Source organism: Eumetopias jubatus, unplaced genomic scaffold (assembly GCF_037043125.1).
Source record: "Eumetopias jubatus isolate StellerSeaLion01/CBP00866 unplaced genomic scaffold, mEumJub1_p1.0 scaffold_15, whole genome shotgun sequence".
Classification (NCBI taxonomy): domain Eukaryota; kingdom Metazoa; phylum Chordata; class Mammalia; order Carnivora; family Otariidae; genus Eumetopias; species Eumetopias jubatus.
Genome location: NW_028274821.1, coordinates 82,819,744 through 82,838,859, shown reverse-complemented (window position 1 = coordinate 82,838,859; position 19,116 = coordinate 82,819,744). Strand labels below are relative to the sequence as shown.

General features: G+C 38.8%; 2 protein-coding genes across 2 annotated transcripts; one reads left to right on the top strand and one right to left on the bottom strand.

Moving 5' to 3' along the window:
* The first annotated feature begins 7,113 nt into the window (after window positions 1-7,113).
* On the top strand, window positions 7,114-8,055 carry LOC114212839 (olfactory receptor 1J1-like). The gene has a single exon (XM_028107853.1). It carries the CDS (start codon window positions 7,114-7,116, stop codon window positions 8,053-8,055), a length of 942 nt encoding a protein of 313 aa, XP_027963654.1.
* Window positions 8,056-13,578: 5,523 nt separating this feature from the next.
* On the bottom strand, window positions 13,579-14,534 carry LOC114212901 (olfactory receptor 1J21-like). Its single transcript, XM_028107922.2, is given in 2 exon segments — window positions 13,579-13,898; window positions 13,901-14,534. Coding segments are annotated over 2 exon segments (939 nt in total). The 5' UTR covers window positions 14,520-14,534.
* Window positions 14,535-19,116: the final 4,582 nt, after the last annotated feature.

Genomic DNA, 19,116 nt, shown 5'->3' with positions numbered 1-19,116 from the left:
GTATTCAGCCCTGTTCTCTTCCCTTCCCTCGCTTTTCTTTTCCCTCTCTCCCTTCTCCCCCACTCCTTCTTGCCTCTCTAATCTTGAACTTTTTTCTCAGCTTTTCTTATTCATCTCATTTCTTTTTAGGCAACCTCATCCTCTTTTATACTGATGGTCCATGAATTTCTCTCTCCAAAATATATCCACCTGCCCCCTGACTTTCTTATGGATGACCCATAGTACTTCACACTAAGTTGTTAAAAACTTCTCAGGTCTGGGGCACCTGGGTGGCTCAGTCAGTTAAGTGTCTGCCTTCAGCTCAGGTCATTAAAACAGGGTCCTGGGATCAAGTCCCACATTGGGCTCTCTGCTCAGTGGGGAGTCTGCTTCTTCAGCTTCTTCTGCCCCTTCCCCAGCTTGTGCTCTCACTCACTTGCTCTCAAATAAATAAATAAATAAAATCTTAAAAAAAAAAAACCTTTCCAAGTCTGTTTTTATTTCTGTGTCTCCTATCTCAGTAAATAGCTCAGCCATACAAACTGCTGTCCAAGCCACACATTTAGAGAGATTTTAAATGCCTTCATTTTCTATAGTCTACCAAAATAAATTCATATCAAAATGACCACATCCTTTAGATTCTGACTCTGAAGGAGACTTGAATCCATATAGTTCTCTCCAACTCCATTGTCTCTTAGACAGACTTTATAACCTCCTACCTAACCAGCTGTGGCCACTTCCTAACAAGTCTCTTTGCTTCTCGCCTGGCATCCCATCACTCCATCCCTGCCCTTCCAACATCCCCTCCAGCTGCTGCTAACAAATGCTCATGATCCATTCTTCACCTATTGTGATAGTTTTTAATATGACACTGTCAATCTTCTGATCAAATCCTTCTATGGCTCTCCCTTTGCTTTGGATAAAGTATAGATTGTTCATCATGTCTTCCAAGGTTCTGCATGATTCATTCCTGCTAATTTCTTTGGCCTCATCTGAACCTCTTCCCCTGTTGAAGCATACATTTCAGCCAATCTGATTTTCCTGATAATAGTTTCCCAAATTTGTCATCCTTCCTTTTCTCCAGGTCTTCTCTATTCCTCTGTTTTTTTTTTTTTCTCCCTTCGCAATGCTCTGTTTCTATGCTGTCCGTGTCACTTTTTCTTGTTTGAATTGTCTTGGGTCTCTGCTGACTTGTAACTTCCTAAAGCCTACCTTACTGGATCCCTTAATTTTGGGTCTGATACCCCTTCTCTGTGCTCCTATGGCAGTCAGCAGCCACCCTCACTACAGCATTTGACACATTGTTCCTTTTGTCCCGCCTCCTAGATTGGGAGTTCTTGCAGAGAAAAAACAACAGCAATAACAACTGTGTTTTGAAATCTTTACTCACTATACCTCATAAAATTCTTGCCACATAGAAGTTACACAACAGTTTGAGTAAATGAATGAATTATTGAAAAAAATAATGAATGAAAATGCTGTCTCCTCCACTTGATTCTGTGTCTCTTCTCTAATTTTGCCAATCTGAATGGAGTAGGTTTCTGAAGGCTTCTCACACTCATGGTTAAAGAATATATATTGAAAAAAAAAGAATATATATTGAGCCCTGAGTGTGTGCCAACTATCATTATGTGTCATGACTGATGAAATAAATACATAAACAAAAATCCTGCACACATTCAGGTGTTTCTGAAGGAAGAAAAAAATCCCTCTATTTTTGAGAAACAGAAGCCCAACTATTCTTCGATAAATGTTTTTATTTCCCAGGGACTAGTAGCAGCTCTCTTCCTAGTTTCAGATTAAATGTGAGAAGGATGTTCGTATGATACAGTCTGTTATTATGAGATAGGCATCATGGTGCAGTGGTATTAGGCTTTAGGTTTGAAGTTACTGTGTTTGGGTTTCAGTCCTCATTTGGCATTTTTTTTGAGCACTCTCAAATACAATAAAATGGGGAAAATGCTATATACCTCAGGAATTACTGGGAGGGTTAAATGAGTTTAATGGTGTGAAAATTCTTTTTTATTTATTTATTTATTTATTTATTTATTTATTTATTTATTTGACAGAGAGAGACACAGTGAGAGAGGGAATGAATACAGGCAGGGGGAGTGGGGAGAGAGAGAAGCAGGCTTCCCATGGAGCAGGGAGCCCAATGTGGGCCTTGATCCCAGGACGCTGGGATCATGACCTGAGCCGAAGGCAGATGCTTAACGACTGAGCCACCCAGGCGCCCCCCGTGTGAAAATCCTTTACAAGTAAGTGAATCTGCAAACGAGTCCTCATTTATATTCCCAAAGGAGTTGACTATCGTATATGGCAAAGACACATCTCCACTGGGAATGGTTAAGGGAAATGCAGTAATTATTTCCAAATTGTCCAACACCAGAAATTTGTGGCCTTGGTCCCCTGTTTCCCAACCTAGCTGATAAAAATTGATACCTTTGTCATTGTCTTGGATCTGGTGAAAAAGAGAGTGTACCTCCTCTTCATTTGAGGGTTGAGCTTCTGACTTTTTTCCCTGTCCCAGATCTCAATAGTTTGGAGAGAAAATGAAAAATTATTTCCCATCCTGGAGCTGACAGTCCTTGAATTTATCATTACTGATTCGGTAAGAATAGTGCTTATAGACTTCACTTAGCAGTAAGTGTGTGTGTGTGTGTGTGTGTGTGTGTGTGTGTGTGTGTGTGTGTGTGTGTGTGTGTGAATGATCTGCTACAGAAATCTTGCATATGATTATACTTTTGCCAAGCACTTTTATAATTTTGTTGTATCATCTCAAATAACTTAGGTGAGCATAATAATTATAATTCCTTGAAGGTTGGTACTTTCCTTGTAGGAAAATGTTATCTCTTTTACAGTTTTGCTGAATATATGGCATGCATTCACACTATGAGAAAAACTTCCCAGGTTAAAAAATAATAATAATATAATCTGCATTGTTTTTGCAAAAAGTTATAAATATGCCTACCTACAATTTTCTGTTATGAGAAGCTATCTTTGTAGATCCTATAGCTGATATCCTAGCCTCTGTATTTGCTTTTGATCATTTGATTAAGGAGGACTGAAGCCATGCAACCACCCAAATGCTTGGGGGAAATTACAGATCCCATCTTCTTCTCTTTAATGAGGAGCACACATCCGATGTCTCTTTTCCATCAAGCCATGCTCTGAGGCAGTATAGCATGGTGGTTAGGAACATAGGTTTGAAATCAGATAGATCTGGGATTGAATGATCTGTCCATAATTTTCATGCTGAATGATTTTAGGCAAATTACTCATACTCTCCAAGCCCTAGTTTCCAACTGGTTAAATGAAAAAAATGCCTTTTTTGTGGTCCTTGTTAGGCTGAGATGATATAAAGTACATGTCACAGCAGCTGGACCATATTATTCACACAATAAATATGTGATTAATGAATGATTTTTATTATAATGTTATTGTTATCATGATTATTATTACCTTCTAGGCACATATCTTGAAGGCACAGGTTTTCATTAATCCTCAAACTTCCTGATTTACTTCCTAAAGTTCTTTTCTTTTCTTTTCTTTTTTTAATTTAAATTCAATTAGCCAACACATAGTATACCTCCTAAAATTCTTGAGTCCTCTCAGGCAACAAGTTCTGTCTTACTTGAAGGTATAATTAATGAAGGCATGTAATATAGTGGGAACAAAACAATCTTTGAAGACAGATAGACCTGGGATCAAATACTAAATTTATCAGATACTAGTGCTATCTAACATTGGGCAAGTTTCATCACTGAGTTCCAGTGTTCTCTCTAAAATGAGGATCTGGATGTCTATGTTGAAAGGCTGGGAAAGGAAATGAACAGTATTTGAAAAGCACTTGGCACAAATTAGGTGCTAACTCAGATTTTATTAACAATGTGACTGTTTTTAGCCTTACAGCAGCCCAACAGCAAAGATGGTGAATTTGTTCTTTGTCTGCAAGCTCTACCTTCATTCTGCCTGTAATCCCCAACCTTCTCCTGTCCTCACTTTGTCTGAGGAGGTCAGTGCCCTTGTTCTGCCATCCAAACCTGGTCCCCAAATATGAATGGCTCCCAGCCATCCCATCTCAGTGAGAGGGTTGGCCATGGGAATTTCTCTTCCAGGAATATTTACTTTAGTTGGGAACTTAAAGCCTTTTTTTTTCTTGCTGAATGAATTTCAAGTACCAGCAGCCTATTGAGTGTGGTATTTTGGGTGGGGATGTGGAAGTGTCAATGTTGTTCTGGAAATCACACTACATAGGCATAGTTCTGCATGTTCCCCCAAGAAAAACTGACCCAGATCATTTGAAGAATCTCAAGTAAATTAGAGTGTTCTGTCATTCATTTTCCACAGTCCATGAAGATGTTGGGGTCAAGGTTGGGTCCAAAGTGCTGGAATCTGTGCAGAAAGCCTAGAGGCTTCTGCTTCTAGGACTAAGTAGAAAACTCCCTTTCACCTATTTCTGGGATACCTAATAGAAAACCATTCATAAATATTCTGATTTGATATCTGGTTCCAGACATTACAGTGAGTGAGTTGGCTCCCTTTGCTGTTGCCTTTGAAAGTTATTGTCCAACATGAATTTTCTTTTCTTAAAATTTTTTTATTGTTATGTTAATCACCATATATTACATCATTAGTTTTTGATGTAGTGTTCCATGATTCATTGTTTGTGCATAACACCCAGTGCTCCATGCAGAATGTGCCCTCTTTAATACCCATCACCAGGCTAACCCATCCCTCTACCCTCCTCCCCTCTAGAACCCTCAGTTTGTTTTTCAGAGTCCATCGTCTCTCATGGTTCGTCTCCCCCTCCGACTTACTCCCCTTCATTCTTCCCCTCCTGCTATCTTCTTCTTTTTCTTTTTTCTTAACATATGTTGCATTATTTGTTTCAGAAGTACAGATCTGTGATTCAACAGTCTTACACAATTCACAGCGCTCACCATAGCACATACCCTACCCAATGTCTACCACCCAGCGACCCCATCCCTCTCACCCCCCCACCACTCCAGCAACACTCAGTTTGTTTCCTGAGATTAAGAATTCCTCATATCAGTGAGGTCATATGATACATGTCTTTCTCTGATTGACTTATTTCACTCAGCATAACACCCTCCAGTTCCATCCACGTCGTCGCAAATGGCAAGATCTCATTCCTTTTGATGGCTGCATAATATTCCATTGTAGATATATACCACTTCTTTATCCATTCATCTGTCGATGGACATCTTGGCTCTTTCCAAGTTTGGCTATTGTGGACATTGCTGCTATAAACATTGGGGTGCACGTACCCCTTCGGATCCTTACATTTGTATCTTTGGGGTAAATACCCAGTAGTGCAATTGCTGGGTCATAGGGTAGCTCTATTTTCAACTGCTTGAGGAACCTCCATACTGTTTTCCAGAGGGGTTGCACCAGCTTGCATTCCCACCAACAGTGTAGGAGGGTTCCCCTTTCTCCACATCCCCGCCAACATCTGTCGTTTCCTGACTTGTTAATTTTAGCCATTCTGACGGGTGTGAGGTGGTATCTCATTGAGGTTTTGATTTGGATTTCCCTGATGCCGAGCGATGTTGAGCACTTTTTCATGTGCCTGTTGGCCATTTGGATGTCTTCTTTGGAAAAATGTCTGTTCATATCTTCTGCCCATTTCTTGATTGGATTATTTGTTCTTTGGGTGTTGAGTTGGATAAGTTCCTTATAGATTCTGGATACCAGCCCTTTATCTGATATCCAACATGAATTTTCAACTACTAGATTAAAATGGTTCATGATTACACTCTTCCTTTCACTCATTTGGGGGTGGGGGATCCAAGTCTGGTGGTACATGGTTGCCTTCCAGATCCAGTTGACAAAGCAATGGTGAGGCCAAGTCCTCATCATAAACACATCTGTTTCTAGGCTCTCTGTTTTCCTCCATTGTTGTATTAGTTTATCTTTGTAAAGATACATTTTGTTGTAATCAATATACCTTTACAATAAGCTTTGATATGTTGTAGTGAATCCCTGCCTTCTCTTTAAAAAAAAAACACATAGATATTTTGATAAATATTGATTTAGGTTAGGAAATAAATCTCTTACAGGCTACTTTAGAGACACTGAAAAGATTAGAATTCCTTTTAAAAATTACATTTGGCTTTTAGATCATACTTCTTTGAGTGTGATACCATGTGGCAACTAAATAACATGGGACCCCAGGATTATTAGGATGAAACCTAGGTCTTGAACAGGCCTGGTGTAAGTTTCTTAAGAGGATACTGTGATGAATTTAACTGAATGTGACATATTTTATTAGAACAAATTTATATTGTATATTCATTAATTATCTATGATAGATTCTGGGTCTACAGCCAATGAACAAATCAGCAGTAATCACGGAATGTGTCAAGAAGCAGAGGATGAAGAATTAAACAGATCACTACACACAAAATTATGAAGGGCAATGAGATTTCTTTTTTTAAGATTTTATTTACTTATTTTAGAGAGAGAGAGATCTTGAGCAGGGAGGCGGGGAGAGGAAGAGGGAGAGAGAATCTCAAGCAGACTCCACACTGAGTGTGGCTCAATCTCATGACCCTGAGATCATGACCTGAGCGAAAATCAAGAGTCAGATGCTTAACCAACTGAGTTTCCCAGGTGCCCCATGGGCAATGAGATTTCTGATGTCAAGTAATTTATTCTGCTTCCAGAGAACAAAGTCTGGAGTCCAAATCCCAGCCAGTCCTTTTCTTACCTCAGTGACTTTGAGAATGTCTGCCTCAGCTAGCCCATCTGAAAAGTGGAAATAACAATGGTACCTCCCTCACTCATATACTTAAGACTGTTGAATCAGTTACTATACATGAGCTATTTGAATAGTGCACAAGGACCACATTCAATAAACATTAACTGTCTGTATTATAATTTGCAGAGACTGGCACCGATTGAGAAAGTGGTTACATATCCTAAATATACATATTTTCTACATTTATCCAGCAAAATATGCCTCAAATGTAAGAAAATATGAATGAAGACATTCCTAAATCAAAAGAACCTCTTTGTTATACTATGCCACAGTGATCACTTTTTTATCCAGAAATATTCCACATTTTCCTTTCAGTTTTCTCACTGGTACCCTTCAGCTGATATACCAGCATGAGGAGGGAGAACCAGAGCAGCATGTCCCAGTTCCTCCTCCTGGGGCTCCCCATCTGGCCAGAGCAGCAGGGTATGTTCTTCGCCCTGTTCCTGGGCATGTACCTGACCACGGTGCTGGGGAACCTGCTCATCATCCTGCTCATCAGGCTGGACTCTCGCCTCCACACCCCCATGTACTTCTTCCTCAGCCACTTGGCCTTCTCTGATATTGTGTTCTCATCTGTCACTGTCCCAAAGATGCTCATGAACATGCATACTAAGTACAAATCCATTCCTTATGCAGGGTGCATTTCACAAACATATTTTTTCATACTCTTTGCTGATTTAGACAGTTTCCTGATCACTTCAATGGCCTATGACAGGTATGTGGCCGTCTGCCACCCTTTGCATTATACCATCATCATGAGTCAGAGCATTTGTGTCACGCTGGTGGTTGGGTCCTGGGTCATTGCTTGTGCTTGTGCTCTTTTGCATACTCTCCTCCTAGCTCGGCTGTCCTTCTGTGCTGACCACACCATCCCCCACTTCTTCTGTGACCTTGCTGCCCTGCTCGAATTGTCCTGCTCAGACACTTCCCTCAACCAATTGGTGATCTTTACTGCAGGATTAACAGCCATTATGCTTCCATTCTTATGCATTGTGGTTTCTTATGGCCATATTGGGACCACCATCCTCCAGGTTCCTTCTACCAAGGGCATCTGCAAAGCCTTGTCCACTTGTGGATCACATCTCTCAGTGGTGACTCTCTACTATGGGGCAATTATTGGTCTATATTTTCTTCCCTCATCCAACAACACCAACATCAAGAACATAATTGCTTCATTGATGTACACAGTGTTCACTCCCATGTTGAACCCCTTCATTTATAGCCTGAGAAATAAAGACATGAAAGTGGCCTTGAGAAAACTCTTGAGTAAGAAAACATATTCTTTCAACTGATAGTTTTATTTTAAAATATCCATATGATCTTATTTCCTCAATTACATGTAAATACAAATTATTGTACCTAAAGCTTACTTGTCTTCTTTCCACAGTGTCACACAGAAATACTTTGCTGACATTATCCTTGCACCTGTTAGGGAGACTAGTAAAATGGGACATGCCTTATAGGACTTAATTTGCTCTTTTCTTGGATAATGGGATCAGAAAATACTTTGAAGGTGCTGTATCACTTTGGCTGGTATCATCAAATGGAAGCCATTGGGGCTGAGCTTTCCCCAAATTTTTGGATTGTTATAAAATATATTTGGTCTTTCATGCATACATTTCTAAGGAATTTTCCATTTTGATGATATGTCTCCTTCTTCACTCAGACATCCAGGTATTCAGGGACTCTGAGCCCTTCTAGAACTTCCAAGAAGAATATAGTAAGTTTTACTTTCCTTACATAATAATTAACACACTGCTTTCTTGTCCTTCAGGAATACAACCCACATGCTCTTTCTTCCCAAACATGCACAGATATTCAGCAACAAAATAAATGTCACCTCAGTTGTCTCAGGTACTGGTCTAAGCTGCATTAAAATCATCTAATTTAATTCTGACAACAACCCTAAGAGATATTTTGAGAAAACTCATACTCAAATAAATATTTTGGCAAAACTCATGCTCAAAAAAATCTTAACATCAGAGTTAGTGAAAGAAGATTTGAATCTTGCTGTCTGCAAGGAATATAACTGTTTATATGGAACACTGTGTCCTTGGGAGGAATAATTAGCTCAGTCTAGTGGCAGAGGATATGAAAGACTCCCCCAGAGAAGGTGCTGCTTTACCTTAACAAATCAGAATTAATCAGACACATAAAGTTCTATCTTGTTCTGGTGATCACAGGAAGAGGGAACAGCACGTTCAGGATGTTAAACTGGAAGTTTCGACTGAGGTACCAAGATTTGATAGACACCAGATGCCAAAGTGAGTTGTAAGTCACAAAATGTAGATGTTTATAGGAAATGCCCAATACTCATAACTCATGAGCCTCTCAATGTAGACATGGGTCTAAAAAGTGCTAAGAGCTAGCTATGAGAGGTTCTCATAAAGTGGTGGGGACTTTTTTTGAGAAAGCTACACGGTGAACGCCAAATCCTCTCAACAGACAAGGAGGTGCTTTCCTCCTCACTTCAAGCTTAGTGGGAGAAGCTTCAAAAAACCATTTAGAGAATTTAATACATATCTCTTACTTTGATGAGAACAAGAGCAATAGGAAAGATGAAATGGGGAGGGGGAGGGGGAATTGGAATTATGGAATAGAATTATGCTTGAGAAATTCCTTCACTTCTTTTCATGGTGGGGCAATAAAAGCAAAAATGTTTCCTATGTGTGGAATCACTATGCTGTACACCTGAAACTAATGTAACATAATATGTCAACTATATTTCAATTAAAAAAAAAAGGTTCCTATGGACTATAGGTGGGTTATGTGAGAGAGAGAACTGGTGGGAAGCCATGTTCAGTTCTCCCCAAGAAGACCATGAGCAAGTCTAGGAAACTCAGAGAGAGTAAGAGATCTGTAGGGAATGTACCACCACAAAACCAGGGGCTCTGAGGGGAAGCAATCCCAGGAAGAAATATACTTTAGCTATATCACAGGGGTTGTGTGGGAAGGCAGCCTGGGAGTCTCTGAGACAGGGAAGTGGTTTTTTTGTTTTGTTTTGTTTTTAAAAATCCAGACATACTTGGTTTAAACCACCTTGAGAATCACATGATTTACTAGCCAGTGCCAGTACAAAGCCTCAGTGGGGGATGGAAATCTCTAAAGTGCTGTAAAAACTGGATCCTGTTGAATTGTCATCAAAGCAGATACTATTGATATTCTGTTTTTCTATTCTGATGACATGTAGCTCAGCTTATTATTGCACAGTATTAATTAGGTCAGGGGTACGGGTTTCCCTCTAGAAACTCAACTGGCTTCTTTTTTTCCCCAAGGTCACAAACGTCCCCCATACTTTGAACAATGCCTTACATATTAGCTGTCAGTCATAAAGTGTGTGTGTGTTGAATGATGGTAATATATTTGAGTTTGAAGGACATTTACTCTGACACCGACACTATAGAACCATTATCAGTCTTGTAGGTTATTTTGCTGAACAACTTTATCCTTTGAACAAGAGTAAGGGTGGACCCACCTAACACTGAATTATCTGCAGTAGATGGTTCTAGAGGGGGTTCCACTGGGGTATTTTTACTATTTATGTAAATTCAAGATGTTCCCTCTGACACGAAATCTGAATCTATCATTCCACAGCCTCCGCACTTTTCCTGATGCCAAATCCCTTCCTCATTGTCTATAAAATAGAGTGATTGCCATTTTCAAGGTGACTTTCTCAAGGAAGCACTTAAAGTCAAGGACACAAATCATAAAATAATGTATTAATGACTTTAATCACATTAAAATTAAGACATTGATAGATAATTTAAAAAGCTAACAAGCTTCCAATAATGGAAGACATTTGCAACATACACAACTGACAAAGGATTAATTTCCAGATTATATGAAGTCCGTCTGACAATGCAATAAATAGAAGAGAAACAATCCAATAGAAAAGCAGGGAAAATACATTATCATGTATTACACAAAAGAAATTTTGTACCGATAAGGATAATGATGGCTGCTGTAATAGGTCCAATGTGGGTCTTCTAGCAGGTTGATGGCATTTCACTATGCAGTAATTTGAGAACCAGGTTCAGTTATCTCTCAGGGCAGCAGTTAATTTTCTGTCAGACAATAGGGGAGAAAACACAGATGTTTCTTTAAAATTCTGGCCAGAATGTGCCACATAGATTAGCACTTAGATTAGCAGGGAATGTGGCAGCAGTCTCCCACTGACAACTTCACACTTGAGAAGAAGGTCATGAATTTTTCGTGGATAGCCAGCCATCTCTGTCACAAATATCCAGTAAGCATAGGTTAAGATGCTCTACTTCATAAATAGTCAGAGAAATTGAAAGTAAAACCACAACGAGATACCATTTTCTCTTCACTGGAGTCGCAAAAATTAAGAAATCTGTTGTTGTTGAAAAAGTAAAGTAATAGGAACTCTCATACTCAAGAAATGGAAATTTAAATTTAATAACTTTAAAAAATTAATAGGCTTTATTTCTTAGAGCAGTTTTAGGTTTACAGAAAAAGTAAGCATAAAGTTACTATATGCTTCATTCCCACCCCTGCCCAGTTTGCCCTGTTATTAGCATCTTGCATCAGTTTGGAACTTCTGTAATGATTGAACCAACATTAATGTATTATTAACTAAAGTCCATAGTTTACACTAGAGTTCACTCTTTGTGTTGTATAGTTTTTTGTGTTTTTGATAAATGTATAATGATGTATTTCCACTGTTATAGCATCATACAGAATAGTTTCACTGCCCTAAAAATCCCCTTTGCTCTATGTATTTACCTTTCTCTTCATCAAGCCCTGAACCCTGGTAATCACTGATCTTTTGTTGGCTCTATAGTTTGCCATCTCCAGAGTGTCATATAGTTGGAATCATACAGTATGTAGCCTTTTCAGCCTGGCTTCTTGATACAACTACTTTATAGAAGAGTTTAGTTGTGATAGTTGAGTGGAACATCACATGCCTACAATCCAGTAATTCTTCTGGGTATATAATTTATAGAATCTCTTGCATAATGTGCTAGATGATGTATAAGAGTGTTTGTAGCATCATTTCTCTTAATAGCAGAATGCTGAAAACAAACAAAATAGCCATAAAACTAGAACAAACAAGTGTGTGATAGTTTCACAGTGGAATGTAATAAAATATGGATGAATTTAACAAGGATGATATCAGACAACAAAGGCAAAACCTTGAAAAATATTCAAGTGATTTAAAGAACTCAGGATTTGACCTCACACCTAGACTATTTATTTCACTTATATGCAGTTCTAGAGCAAGCTAAATTGAAGGAGCACTACAGATGTGTTAAAGCTTTAAATAAAAGTAAGAGAATATTGAAATATTAAAAACATTGGGTACTTTCTTTTTTCTTTTTTGGAAGTTAAAGAGTCAAAATTAAAAGAATATTTTAATTAATTGGCCAAGGGGACCCTCAGGATAGTGGCCCCAATGTGGCCATAAGAGACCAGGATGCATATGAATGGCCGGGTAATGACCACCCCGCCTACAGTTATAAAACTAATACATACCATCAAAAAATCAAACAATACTGAAAAATATAAAGAAGAAAGTAATAATAATCCATAGCCCCAGTACTCTAACAAAACAGTATGAACATTAGGACATATACGTATGAATACATATACACACACTTAATGGGTATCTACATAAAAATTATTGGGCACTTGCAACAGGAGAGGAAGATACAGTTGCAGAGGAGACAAGGGACTTCAACAATATTGTTAGTTCACTAGAACGTCTTACTACTTAAGCCTAGAGATTGTTAAATGAACATTTCTTTTAATATTATTCCTTAAAGTGTGATTATATGTCACATGTGTATAAACACATACACACATATTCATATATATAACATACCATGTATATATACATATAAATTTAAGCCATATATATGCCATATATGCTTTTTGTATGCTATCTCCATATTTTTTAAAGTTTAAATAAAATTTCCAGTAAAATGGGTAAAAATATTACTCAAGTTTGAAAAATATTCAAGTGATTTAAAGAACTCAGGATTTGACTTCACACATACAGCATTTTAAGTACCACCTCTACTAAACATTGCTAGTTTTGTGTCACTGGGCTACTTACTAAGCATCTCTTAATATGAATTTCCTCCTTTATATCAATTACCAGGATTAAATGAAGTAATGAATATGGAAATATTTGTCACAATTATAAGCTTCTAGCTGTGAAATTACTTAGTTATATCTGCCTTGAGTAGAGGTAATTTCTCAAGGACTGAAAGCAAAGTGAACATTTCAGATGAAAACATAGGACACTATATTTATGTATGTGGGACAGAGATGTGCTTTTTAAAAAAATTCAGATATATTTGGGGGCGCCTGGGTGGCTCAGTTGGTTAAGTGACTGCCTTCGGCTCAGGTCATGATCCTGGAGTCCCGGGATCGAGTCCCGTATCGGGCTCCCTGCTCAGCAGGGAGTCTGCTTCTCCCTCTGACCCTCCCCCCTCTCATGCTCTCTCCCTCTATCTCATTCTCTCTCTCAAATAAATAAATAAAATCTTTAAAAAAAATTCAGATATATTTGGATTAAACTACACTGAAGTACTGCCTAAGTTCACTTCAGGTCTAGGTTTCCTGATGTTCTTCCTTTAAGAAAAGATGGTCGTGCAGGTATGTTTTTTCCTATGACTCTAAAATGAACAAGGAAACTAATCAGAGAAGAAAACTAAGTCCAAGCTGAAACAGAACTGAAGAGTGCCACAAGATTCACTAAAAATCAGCTACTCAAAGAGGAAAGGATGCTCACATTGCATGTGCAGGATGGAACAGGTCTTATGTCTAATTAGTAGGGAAAACAGTGCTCAACATGGTGAAAATATTCCTCTACTGAGTAGATGTCCCAGAGCTCCTTTCATGTCCCGATTCCTCAGACTGTAGATAAAGGGATTTAGCATGGGAGTGACCAGAGTGTAAAATATGGCCACAATGACATCCTTGTCATTGGAGTTATTGGATGAGGGGAAGAAGTACAGTCCAATAACTGCCCCATAGTACAGAGACACAACAGAGAGGTGAGAGCCACAAGTTGACAAAGCTTTGCAGATTCCTTTGGTCGAGGGCACCCTCAGGATAGTAGCCCCGATGCAGCCATAAGAGACCAGGATGTATATGAATGGCAGGTAATGACGACCCCCCCTACAGTGATGATAACCAGATCATTGACTGTGGTATCTGAGCTGGAGAGCTTAAGCAAGGCAGAAAGGTCACAGAAGAAGTGGGGGAGAGTGTTGTCTCCACAGAAAGAGAGACGAGCCAGGAGGAGGGTATGCAAAAGGGCACTAGCACAGGGTAGGATCCAGGACACAATTACTAGCAGGAAACACAGGCTCTGACTCATGATGGTGGTATAGTGGAGGGGGTGACAGATGGCCACGTACCTGTCATAGGCCATTGATGTGAGAAGGAAGCTGTCAAGATCCCCCCAAAATAAGAAGAAATACACCTGGGAAATGCATCCACCATGTGAGATGGATTGACTCTGTGTCTGCATATTCATGAGCATCTTTGGAGCTGTGACTGATGAGAAAGAGATGTCAGTGAAGGCCAAGTGGCTGAGGAAGAAGTCCATGGGGGTGTGGAGGCGAGAGTCCAGCCTGATGAGCAGGATGATGCGCAGGTTCCCCAGCACCGTGGGCAGGTATATGATAAGGCAAAGAGTATAGTATATGCCCTGCTCCTCTGGCCAGATGGGGAGGCCCAGGAGGAGGAACTCAGACACACTGCTCTGATTATCCCTCTTCATGCTCTTCTTCTCTTTTGCTGGAGATGGGGGGAAAAAGATGGATATGTGAAAGAATGAGAAATCATTGTGACTATCACATTATGGAAACATGGTTTTGAATTAGTCAGTACATGAATTTTAACCTGAATAGCTCATGCTTTTTGCTCCACTAATGGGCTAGTGATGGTCTGACATCAGGATATTATGTATCCACCTAGAAACCAACACGATCTCTTTTAGAGGAAACTTCAAACATCAGAATGATAATCAGACCAGATCAGGCTCAAACTTGAGGATTCCAGGAGTTCATGATAGAAATTTGAGATTAAGAAATTAGGGTGCAAGTCTAAGTCAGTAAACAGTTACTGGAAAGGCAAGTAGAGGCTCTCCAATTGGTCTTTTGGCCTTTCTTAACCTTCCCCATGCCTCTCATATGTGCTTTGGCTAATATTTTATCTCCATGGATTGGGTCAAGACAAGACAACCCCAAGGGCTGCTGTGGATCTCCTGAAATCAAGATCTGGAGGCTTGGTGGAAACATCATATGTAACCTCTTCAAGGCAAGGTCATTTAGGACAAGAATCTTTGTTGGTAACATAGATCTAGTGACATACCTTATAATATAGCCATCAGTCCTTTCTTTAAAAAATTCTTTCCTGTTCCTGTTTCTGTCATCATTTTTGCTAAAGAAATTTTCATGCAATGTGGGGAGTTAGGAGTCCATTTCTCTTCCAAAGTCTCACCTATTCCCTGAGTTCTAACCAGATTGCTTTTATGCCAGTTCTCAGAATGCCAGGAAATACTTTGGCTTTTCCAGTCATATCCTGGATCTGCCAAAGGATAAACTTTTTGTAAGTGTTTATCCAACATAGGTTACCAAATAACCTTCTTTGTCACAGTTCCTAACCTAGGTTTTAGGCCAGTGATTCCTAACCGATTTTTTCTTGCCATATTCTAACACTTCTTATCATTTGCTAACACTATCATTTCTCTCTCTTTCTTCTTCAGGTCAGTTAGTCTTAGACCTGCCCATGTGAACACTCACAAAATGATAGGGAAAGGGAACATGATGGTCTGTCTGCTAAAAAATAGAATTCACATACTATCTAAAGACTTACTCAATCTAAAGGTCTTTTTCTCTGAGAGCTAAGCAAGTGTCTCACCATAGGACCCACATTCATCTTGGGGCTTAACTGAAGTTTACATTATGTACCAGTTCTCCCAATGTGACTGAAATTATCTCTAAAATTTCTACATTCTTCAGCCCACTACATTAAAAATCCTGTTAATTTAATATGTTACCTGAGATGAATCACACATTCAGTGTTTCTAGCCATTACCATGTTAATAATAAATCAGTTTTTCACAATGAAAGTGCTAACTAGCTGTCGGCTGGATATTTAAGTTGTTTCTAATATTTTTCTATTTCCAACAATGTTTTATTAATAATATTGTTCATATGCCATTTTCATATTAGCATACATATCTGTAACAGAAATTCACAGAAATGGATTTGGAGGATATATATTTTTTCACCATTTTTTAGTTGTTATGTTCAGTTAGCCAACATATAGTACATCGTTAGTTTTTTCACCATTTTAATAGATACTGTTGAATTAAAAGAGGCTAAGGTGGTGAGGAAACCTGTTTTTATGGGTTCTTTAAAAGGATCCCTGAATTATAAGAGCTTTTCATGTGAAGATTACAAAATGGACATTCTAGTTAAATATTTGGAGAGGACAGGACTATGGTGTTTGAGGAACAGAGAAAATTCAGGAGCATGGTCAGCATGGGAAAGTTATGGAGTTGGAGAATTATCTAAGGAGCCATATTATATAAATCTTTTTCTGTATAACCAAAGGTTTTGATTCTATCCTCAGAGCAACAGAACACCCATGGAAAAGTTTAAGTAAAGAGTGAAAGAAAAATTTTAAATAGTATGCTGGCTACTGCATAAAGAACAGATTATAGCAAGGCAAGAGTGTCAGCAAGAATCTAACAGGAGGCTATTGGCATAGTTCAGGTACAAAATAACACCTACTTACACCTGAATCATGGCAGAGGAGATGAGTTAACTGGGATAAAATTTGGAGGAAAAAACCAGTAAGACTCAATGGGGGAATGAAATATAAGCAGGAGATACATATTTCTCACTATCCTCTGAAAAATTAGATAGAGAATCCTCAGAGATAAATTATTCTACATGGAGCTGTCTATTATACTCTGGTGTGAGGGGGGTAGAGCCATGTTGGGGATCAGTAGCACACACTGGACACACACACACGCATACGCAATTGTGCTACTGAATATAAATTCTACTCCTGCTCTGACATTGTCTCTTAATTGATGAGCACATATACCATCAGTCAGAAGGTGTGGGAAGGTTCTTTCTTTTCTCTTTAGAAGACACAGAATACAACGAAGCAAGTGGAGTCTCTGAGGGTCTCAAAGATGCATTGCAATGGGGAGAAGAATTATCAGTTCAAAACGAAATTAAATATATATGGTGATATACACTTGTTCACAACCCCTGAGCAATGGGCATGGGTTGTAGCTTTACAAATAATGGAGAGGACCCAAGGGGTGTGGGAGGGGAGATCTCCCCACCACCAGCTCCAAGCTAGAGACAAACAAGATATAATTGCTTCATTGCCTTTGGTTCCCATGAGGGAAGAACTATTGCTAGGAGGAATAGGAGAGTTCACCTTGGAGGAATGATGATAATAAGCACAAAGCAGCTACTAGGAACTTGGTGATTCACAAAGCTTTTTGCCTTCTCAAATTCGGAGTCTTTAACAAACCAAACTGGTGCTTGAGTGTATTAGCCAGAGTCTCTTCTTTCTGAATTCCATGTTATTCCAAGAACACCAGAAATACTCTACTTCACTCCCAGCACAAAAGATCAAGGGACTTTTTATATCCTATCACCTAAACTAGACCTTGAGGAATGGAATGCACTTTCTATAAATCTTGATCTCCTGCCCAAAACCTGTGGAGTCAGTATTCTCTTGGGCATAATGTACCGTAGAATAACCATTCAAGAAATGTTTTCCACTAACTTCTTAGTACCTCTCTTACAAAACTAATTCCAAGTTTATTTCACACATCTCCAGCTCCACTTTGAAGCCAGGTAGAAAATATCATGTGCTTGTTATTCGAGGTGAAGATATATGAATATTCGTGAGTGTTATTATTTGTTCTGTTTCGCATTAAAAATCAATCTGATACATGTCTTTCTCTGATTGACTTACGTATCATATGATCTCACTGATATGAGGAATTCTTAATCTCAGGAAACAAACTGAGGGTTGCTGGAGTGGTGGGGGTGGGAGGGATGGGGTGGCTGGGTGATGGACATTGGGGAGGGTATGTGCTATGGTGAGTGCTGTGAATTGTATAAGACTGTTGAATCACAGACCCTGTACCTCTGAAACAAATAATACATTATATGTTAAAAAAAAAAAAAAGAAGAAGAAGAAGAAGCTAGTAGGAAGGGAAAAATGAAGGGGGGGGAATTGGAGGGAGAGACGAACCATGAGAGACTATGGACTCTGAGAAACAAACTGAGGGTTCTAGAGGGGAGGGGGGTGGGGGGATGGGTTAGCCTGGGGATGGGTATTAAAGAGGGCACGTGTTGAATGGAGCACTGGGTGTTATATGCAAACAATGAATCATGGAACACTACATCAAAAACTAAAGATGTATTATATGTTGGCTAACTGAACATAATTAAAAAATTAAAAATAAATTTAAAAAATAAGCCATAGGTCAAGGAAAAAAATCAAAGGAAACTTAGAAAATACTTCCAACTGACAATACTTTCAAAATGAGAACAGGACATATTAAAATTTGTAAGACAAACCAACAGGATAGCTTAGAGGGAAATTTATAGCACTAAATGCCTGTATTAGAAAAAAAAATGAAGGTTTCCTATCAGTCACCTAAAATTTCACCTTAAGAAACTAGAAAGAGGAGCGCCTGGGTAGCTCAGTCGTTAAGCATCTGCCTTCAGCTCTGGTCATGATCCCAGGGTCCTGGAATCGAGCCCCGCATTGTGCTCCCTGCTCTGCGGGAAGCCTGCTTCTCCCTCTCCCACTCCCCCTGCTTATGTTCCTGCTCTCGCTAACTCTCTCTCTCTGTCAAATAAATAGATAAAGTCTGTAAAAAGAAAAAAAAAGAAAAGAAAAAGAAAGAAACTAGAAAGAGAAGAGCAAATTAAACTCAAAGTAGGGAAATATAGTAAGTATAGTAGGAAACAATAAAAAGAAAAGCAGAAATCAGTGAAATAAAAAAAACAGAAAAAATATAATAGCAGTAACACCAAAAGTCGGTTATTTGAGAAAAAAGTATAAAAGTGATAAACCAGACTGATTAAGAAAAAAAAGAGAGAAAAGGCACCCATTACTATTATCAAGAATAAGGGAAAGCAGGGCAGCCTTACAAAAGCATATGAGGAAACTTTTCAGGGTGACTTTTAAGGGTGATGGATATGTTGGTTATATTGATTGTGGTGATGGCTTCACACATATACATCATAATACATTAAGGTGAATCCTTAAAAACTGTATGTCAATTACATCCCAATAAAACTGTAAGTGAAAGCAAAGAAATAAGAAAT